The sequence below is a fragment of the Brachyhypopomus gauderio genome, chromosome 3 (assembly GCF_052324685.1).
Source record: "Brachyhypopomus gauderio isolate BG-103 chromosome 3, BGAUD_0.2, whole genome shotgun sequence".
Taxonomy (NCBI): Eukaryota; Metazoa; Chordata; class Actinopteri; order Gymnotiformes; family Hypopomidae; genus Brachyhypopomus; species Brachyhypopomus gauderio.
The window spans coordinates 23,971,371-23,979,913 of record NC_135213.1 but is presented as its reverse complement, the minus strand read 5'-3'; the positions used below and the strand labels follow the sequence as shown (position 1 = coordinate 23,979,913).

General features: G+C 45.2%; 1 protein-coding gene across 2 annotated transcripts; it reads right to left on the bottom strand.

The window, feature by feature from the left end:
* Positions 1-677: 677 nt before the first annotated feature.
* Positions 678-8,164, bottom strand: LOC143509790 (S-adenosylmethionine synthase-like). 2 transcript variants are annotated; one of them, XM_076998608.1, is made up of 9 exons: positions 7,972-8,163; positions 6,741-6,818; positions 6,384-6,506; positions 6,119-6,231; positions 4,811-4,954; positions 4,148-4,366; positions 2,398-2,580; positions 1,765-1,898; positions 678-1,684 (listed from the first exon to the last, which is right to left on the bottom strand). In XM_076998608.1, the coding sequence occupies exons 1-9, from the start codon at positions 8,129-8,131 to the stop codon at positions 1,582-1,584; spliced, it is 1,257 nt and encodes a 418-aa protein (XP_076854723.1). In that variant the 5' UTR covers positions 8,132-8,163; the 3' UTR covers positions 678-1,581. The 2 variants fall into 2 exon arrangements, with proteins under 2 accessions (XP_076854723.1, XP_076854724.1); XM_076998609.1 differs by lacking the exon at positions 678-1,684 and having other exon boundaries at positions 1,832-1,969; positions 7,972-8,164.
* Between the last annotated feature and the right edge of the window lie 379 nt (positions 8,165-8,543).

Genomic DNA, 8,543 nt, shown 5'->3' with positions numbered 1-8,543 from the left:
TGTAACTGTGTACAACCCCAACAAAAATATATATCCTCACTCACGTCAAGAGAAGCACCGCACTCTGAAAAATGAAAACTCACAAAATTAAAACAAAAAAAAAAGGTCACAAAATATCTTATGTGTTAGATTACGTTATGTGAACATATATAAGTGCCACAGTAAGTGTGGACTGTAGGGATCTGTTCTCTGTTTCCCCATAAAGAGAGCTGAGAGAGGAGAAGCAGTGCTCACAGGACTCTGGAATTCCTGGAGCCGCAGAGGAAAAAGGGAGAAATTAAGGAAGTCTGATAGCCCCACCCCCTCCATTCTGCATGTCAAATATAGGGCAAGTTACCAAGACTTCAACATTAGTCCATGTGTTCACTCAAGCCTCAATAGAACAGATGGGCTTCAGTCAGATGCTTTCAGAAGTAATTAACCCTTAACAAACCTTCATTACAGGAAGCTGCTGTACTCAGTGGTCATATCTATATGTGCTTAAATAGACTACTTGGGGGGCGTGTCCAGTTTTGGGTGCATAGACACATTCAAGCACACAGGACCATAGGGTGTACAAAAGATTACACAACACCCTGTTGAAATGTGATACCACATTTGTGAATTGGAGTTAACATATTCAGCTGATTCAGAGTACAGAGATCAGGAAACTAATGTAGTACAGGTTTTTTTTGCATTCATTGCTTTAGAGTTTATTTACATGTTGCTTCATGGTAGTCAAACCACAACAACCCTACTCCTCCTTTTTCTTTCCAGCTAAGACGTGTGACACACAGTGAACATCCCACAGAAGCTCCACCCTAAACCTCCTGACCTCTGACCTTTCTGTCCAAAGAAAACCTTCAGTATTTAGTTATAGTATGTCACAATATGATAATATTTTATTAGAATGTATTATCTAAACAGTTTCTCTAATAGTTAGGTAAGAAATGTGGTTCATTGTAGAGAAAATATTGTTATTCTGTGTTATTATGTGCTGGTATGTGATTGCTTATAAAAGTGTCAATTATGTTAAATATGATGTAGATGAATGTTCGGTATTCAGTATACTTCTAATCTAGTTAACACCAACACCATCAGATCTACTGCATTCTTAACCAACTCTTTGTAATGGCCACAGGATAACTGTGTCATGGACTTTGTTATAAAAAAAACTGCAGAAGTTCCAGATCCTGAATGTCACTACGCTGTGATTGGACTGTTCTGCTCTGTAACTGCTGTGATTGGACTGTTCTGCTCTGTAACCGGTGTGCAGGTATTCCTGTTGACATCATCGCCTTTCATTTACATTACTGTATTTGGATGGGTGTTTGGCATACAGACTGTACATCTCTGGTGTCCTGTTATACCCCAGACACCAACCATCTACACAAACCCACCCAGACACATACACATGCATAGCTGCCTCTTGGATTACCACAACGCAGTGACAGCTGCCCACGTCACTGCTGTGTTAAATCACATGCAAGACAGGTGCAAAAATACACACACCTAAACTGGTAAGAGCATTTGGTGTAAATTACTGGTACATACACATTTGTACATGAACAGAGCAGGTAGAGAGAGTGAAACGGATACGCTCTATATGTGGAGTTTCTTGGCTGCTTCCCAGGGGAATTCTGTCCTGCCAAAATGTCCATAGCATGCAGTTTTCTGGTAGATGGGCCTCTTCAGATCCAGATCTCTAAGGACACACAACACACACAGTACATCACATGAGTGTGTCGCATTTTCATGAAATCACCTCAGGATCTTCAGCCTCACCTGACAATGACTCCAGGTCGCAGGTCAAAGTTGTCTTTGATGATCTTTAGAAGCTCCTGTTCCTTCTTTTGGGAGGAGCCGTAGGTGAAGAGAGAGATGGAGAGAGGGTCCGACACTCCGATAGCATATGACACCTGAGCCGTTTGGAAGAGACACTGTCACTATGGTGACGTCACCTCCACTGCTCACGTTTCAAGGTGCACAGCTAATCACAAGCAAAATGACATTGTTCAACAAACACAACAAATCAACACAAAAAGGGTTTGTTTGTTCATTATAGTAACCCAAGAACGATATCTAACTGGTCACCAACATGTTTTTAAAATAGAGTCATTAAAACAGTTTGCTACTTGAGTATATGAAACGACATCTCTCAGTTTAAGGATCCCCCATAAATATTTTGAAGAAATCTGGAGAGAATTCTGTTAAGACGTTTTTAAATGATACGAGATTGTTCAGTGATAATAGCAGGACTAGTGTAGTTCTGCTTCTGGTTAGCATCACAGTTAAGATGTATATGGTAAATGCAGTTATCTCACCTGCACCAGAGTAAGTGTGGGTGTGAGTGTGAGTCAGTGTGAGTGTGAATGAGAGTGAGTGCGAGGTGAGTGTGGGTGTGGGCAGGTGCCTCACCTGCACCAGCACTCTCCGACACAGCCTGGCCTCCACCAGGGACTTGGCCACCCAGCGGGCGGCATACGCAGCTGAACGGTCCACCTTGGTGTAGTCTTTCCCAGAGAATGCTCCTCCTCCATGGGCTCCCCACCCTCCGTACGTGTCCACGATGATCTTACGGCCTGTCACACCTGCATCGCCCTGCTCAGAGGATGAAGCAGACCGGTGGGTGTAGGTGAGGGGTGGGTGTAATGGGAACTTGTGGATTTTGTCATGCATGTAGCCTACAGACAAACTCAACAAACTACAATTCCCATAAGCCCCCGGTTCGGCCACATCTCCAGTTAATTAGAAACACCTGAATCTAGTTATCAGTCTGTTTATACTCTCTGGTATGTGTCATTCTTTGCCACATCTTTCTCTGTCTGCCTTGTTTATCCTGTCTTATTCTGTCAGATCATTTGTTTCAGGCCTTTCTGTCTTTTGACTGTCTTGTGGATTCCCCTTTTTGAAATTAAACTTGTTTGATTTACCTGTGCTTGACTCTGCTTCCTTAAGATAATTTTGACAGATTTATGTAACCAGGATGTTTTTAGAAAGCATGGCATAACCATACAACACATTAGAAAAAAAAAGCTGTTTTACTTGGAAAGCTGACTGTACAGTTCTGCTGCAGTTCCACGCCCAGTCACTAGGCGGCTCTGGGTGGCATCAAGTACGTGTGTCAACACTAGTCCTCTTCTTTAAGAATCCAGTGAGGTTAGGGAAGAGCTATACATCATCTGGTGTGCAGGCTAGTGTGTGAGGTGCTTGTTGTTGTGGTCTGCTTTGTTTATGATTTCAGTGCACAACCACATTAAGCTGGTTGGCCCACATCTCCAGTTAAAAGTTGGTATGTTAATTTCCTGACAGAACTTGGTGGTAAAAAGTAGCTCAACAGTGATCCGTTCAAATTCCGAACAGAATCATTTCATGGATATCGGCAGGTGACTAGAAATCGGGTTTCCTTATTTATTTTTATTTAGACAATAATGCATACAACAACTTTGACCAGGTGTGAAATGGAAATTTGTATTTTAATTGGCTAATTCCAACTATTGAGACAATAGTGTCCATTCAAACCATACTCAATAATTGACCGGTACTAAGAATGCATCTTGAAAGTTTGACACTTTTACTTTACTGCATACTATATTCTCTAACACAAGTGAGTATTAGTAAATAGGAGAATTCAATTGAAGAAAAGGTATGAAGAACACGAAAAAGAATTAAAGGTATACACATGGCCTCCTAGTTCCCCAGATCCCAAGGAGCATGAGCATCTGTGGGATAAGCAGGACAAACATGTCTGATCCATGGAAGCCCCAACTCGCACTTCCTGTCTTTGTTAGAGATCAGTGGACAAGCCCACTCTCACGGTGGACACGCCCGCTCTCACGGTGAACACGCTTGCTCTCACGGTGGACACGCCCACTCTCACGGTGGATATGCCCGGTCTCACGGTGGATACGCCCGCTTTCACGGTGGACACGCCCACTCTCACGGTGAACACGCTTGCTCTCACGGTGGACACGCCTGTTGTTTATGTGTGTTTTGTGTTTTTGTGTTTATGTCCAGTCTTTCTGGACACTTGCATGCAGATGACTTGATGTCACTAGCACATATGCTCATAAATAAGCTTTCACTGATTCACTCACTTACTGATGCACTGACTGGCCATGTACCCCATGTGGTAAAGGGACGTCCTGTGGTTGACATGCCGGCTTACCTGAGGGCCCCCGATGACGAAACGGCCACTTGGTTGAAGGTGGTAAATGGTCTTCTCATCCAGGTACCTGGCTGGAACCACGGGTTTGATGACCTTCTCCTTCAATACCTGCCTCTGCTCCTCCAGGGACACGTGGTCATCATGCTGCACTGAGATCACAATCGTGTGGACCCTGCGAGGAACTAATGCGCCATTGTCCTTGGAGTAGTGGACCGTCACCTGCAGGGGAAACAGATGGTTGTTAACATAGACTTTGCAGTACTTTAGCAGAATATCATATCTGCAGAAGATACAAAGGGCTTTTCCTTAGATATGTTATGAGCTGTATACATTTTGGTACTGCTGCATTATCTAAACCCTATTCATCCACAGTACAGTGATATCGACTCTCATGCTAAGCTGCCAAATTTGATACAGTGAAGAGAATGCGATGTATCAAACTAGCCCTGGTAGCTCAGGAAGCTGTAGTATCTCTACAAGAGCTTCACTCTGATTGAGAATCTAAACTACGTCCACAGGGATTCGTTCAGTGCTGGAGCACACAGGTGGGCAGAGTCATGGCCACGCCCTTCACCGCCAATCAACTGCCTCTAGCACATTGGCCTCATTTTACATATCACCACGTCACTCTACAGGAGTTGCTGTGGTGCACAGGTATCAAACCTGGGTCTTGGAGTCAGGCCGGAGCCAGGGAACTGTGCCACTACGTCTGAGCTCAGCCATTTTGATGTTGAGTTTGTGTGCCAGCATGATGGTGAGAGGCATGCACTCCCGAGTCTCATCAGTGGCATAGCCAAACATCAAACCCTGCAGAGAAAAACAGAGAGAGAGAGAGAGAGAGAAGGAGAGAGATTGTGTTTCATCGGTGGCATAGCCAAACATCAAACCCTGCAGAGAAAGAGAGAGACAGAGAGAGAGAGAGAGAGAGAATGTGTGGCATAGCCAAACTTCAAGCCCGGCAGAGAGAGAGGAGGAGAGAAGGAGAAAGGAGAGAGAGATGGTGTGAAACTCTCATAGGTAGTATAACCAATCATGAAACCCAATAGAGACATTGAGAGGGAGAGAGATGGAGAATGAAACTGTAACATTTGTGGCATGACCAATCATCACATCCTCCAGAGAGGGAGAGGGAGACAGAAACTTTATCGTCATCATCAACATTGCTAAGTGGAATCCCTTCTCTGAAAGGACATACACATAAAGAGTCATAGAAAACACTTAGAAAAGAGAGTGAGGCTCTTATTGTCTTACTGTATGGGTGCAGGCTTTAGATCTTACAGTGTCTTACCTGTTTCAGCAACATTGGTCTTCTGTGTGTTATTAGTTACGTGAAGAGCTGCACTCTTCAGAGTATTGTGGCTCACACTTGTGTGTAAACATCACCAGTGTCATATTACATAGAGTTACCTGGGCTCAACTCCACTATTCACCTGGGCTCAACCCCATCCTTCACCTGGGCACAACCTCACCCTTCACCTGGGCACAACCCCACCCTTCACCTAGGCACAACCCCACCCTTCACCTGGGCACAACCCCACCCTTCACCTAGGCACAACCCCACCCTTCACCTGGGCACAACCCTAACCTTCACCTGGGCTCAACCCCACCCTTCACCTGGGCACAACCCCACCTTCACCTGGGCACAACCCCACCCTTCACCTGGGCACAGCCCCACCCTTCACCTGGGCACAGCCCCACCCTTCACCTGTGCACAACCCCATCATTCATCATTCACTTGTGCACAACTCATGTGTTTTATTCTGATGTACAAGAAAAGCATCTATTAAAGAAAGCAAGAAAACATTTAAACAAAATTATATTTGGCAAAATAAAACTATTCTAGATCAGTTCTTTGTGTTGGGCTGTCAGTAGGAATCTTTGCTTTGGCTCCCCTCTGGGCTGACGGTCATGTTTCTGTGTAAATGATGATTCCAGTATGGAAACCTGCATGTCATGGGTGTGGGTGCTGACCTGGTCTCCCGCTCCTATCTGGGTCTCGGGCCTGTCTGCGTGAACGCCCTGTGCGATGTCGGGAGACTGCTGCTCCAAAGCCACCAGCACATTGCAGGTCTTATAGTCGAATCCTGGAGAATAAAACTACACCTATCAGCCTTTCTATCGCCCCCCACTGCTCTAACAGCCCTGACTCCACCCACCTGCTAGCTGTCAAACCCTTTAGAAGTTGGTGTGTTAAGTGTGTATATCAGTCAGTGCTTACATGCCGCTACACACACACCTTTGTTTGAGTCATCATAGCCAATGTGACGAATGGTGTCTCTTACAATCTTCTGGTAGTCCACGTTAGCTCGTGATGTGATCTCACCACAGAGCAGAACCATTCCTGTCTTACACACCGTCTCTGTCACACACACACACACACTCAGAAGTTTAGAACATGTTCCTCGTTGGCAGAAATAATGTGGATATGGTAATGAAATGCACCATATGTCTTCAGAACCCAATATTCCCAAAGTAAATATCAGACTGAATTCTATTGTGTGTGTGTGTGTGTGTGTGTGTGTGTGTGTGTGTGTGTGTGTGTGTGTGTGTGTGTATGTGTGTGCGTGTTTGTGTATGCAATTTGATCACTTACCACATGCAACTTTAGCATCTGGATCCTGCTTCAAATGAGCGTCCAGCACTGCATCACTGATTTGGTCACAGATCTTATCTACAAAACAACAAAACCAGTTGTTAAAAAATTACTCCCACCCCACTGTTAAAATAAACTCTCCTGTTTCAGCCAATCACATTCACTGAGAGAACAGTTCTCTAAAGCCTCTTGTCCCAGCCTCTTGTGAGTCTCTAACATATATGTGTGTGTGTGTGTGTCTCTCTCTTTCTCTTACATCTATGTACGTGTGACTCGGATGTGTGTGTTTCTCTGACATCTGTGTATGTGTTACCTTTCATTTAGTTTTCATTTCTGAAGCTCTCACCCCAGCCTCGAGACACTCACCCCACCCCTGAGACACTCACCCCACCCCTGAGACACTCACCCCACCCCTGAGACACTCAGCCCAGCCCTGAGACACTCATCCCAGCCCCCTGTGACACTTCAACCTCCTGAGATACTCCCACCCCCCTTACTGCCCCAGGTGCCCCACTTGTTTTGTAAGTTTGTTTGCTGGAACAACTCTCTACTGTACAGGAAGTTAAAGCTGTGTTTTCAAGTCTTCCAGTGTCTGCCAGTATTTTAAGCTTATGAGATGTACACATCAGTATCAGCAGGATCACACGTGACTGAGGTCAGTCTAATTAACTACATTTGTGGAGCCATTCTGGGCATGGTAGACTAGAGTTGCCGGGTATGACCTTTGGTTGTGGAGTCACATGCGGTCTGAAACGTGAGCTGCTCTGCTCTCCCCCTGGCTGCTCCCCTTTGCCCTATCGGATGGCCGTGCTGTGGGCAAACCCGCACTGACCTGCTTCATGCCTACCAGTAAAAGGAGCGTGTACAGTCTCCATAGTGCTGACACAGCCCATAGGCTGCACAGCAACAAGAGTGTATGAGGAGTGTAGGGAGAGTAAGAGTGCATGAAGAGTATAGGGAGTGTAAGAGTGTATGAGAAGTGTAGGGAGAGTAAGAGTGTATGAGTAGTGTAGGGAGAGTGTATGAAGAGTGTAGGGAGAGTATAGGAAGAATATCTCAATGGGTGAGTTTATACACGTATGCACACATGGTTGTGCAGAACTGTAACATTGTACATATGTACACTCATATGCACAAACCAACATGACAAACCAACATGACAAACCAATTTTTATGCATCAATCCACAGCCAGACAGTTAAATGTAAGCATGTAAGCGTGTTTGTCCTTACCTGGATGTCCTTCCCCCACTGACTCAGATGTGAACATGAAATCTTCATCTTCATCACTGAAATTTCCCTCATAACACGAACCGTTCTCCACACACCTGTTCATGTCGTCTCGCTCCACAAGGTTCTCAGCCTGGACCTGAATGAGAAGAGCTGGGAGCATGGACAGCAGACACACTCGCTCTGAGAGAAAGAGAGAGAGAGAGAGAGAGAGAGAGAGAGAGAGAGAGAGAGAGAGAGAGAGAGAGAGAGAGAGCAAGGGGTGCAGCTAAGAAAAGGCTGAATGGGTTCATGAGAGAGAGTGCGAGGATCATGTTGCACAAGTTGTAGTCCTCGAACCACTTCATTATGTAAGTCAAAGCCCGATTACACAAGCACTCATACCCTTTGTAAAAGGAGGGGATGTGTTGTCCAGACAGACTGGTGTGTTACTGTGGTACAAAGAGATTTACATATTTGTGCATTCATTATGAAACCCTCACTACACATTCCACACACTGTCTCACTGTCTCACTGTCTCTCTCTCTCTCTCTCTCTCTCTCTCTCTCTCTCTCTCTCTCTCTCTCTCTCTCTCA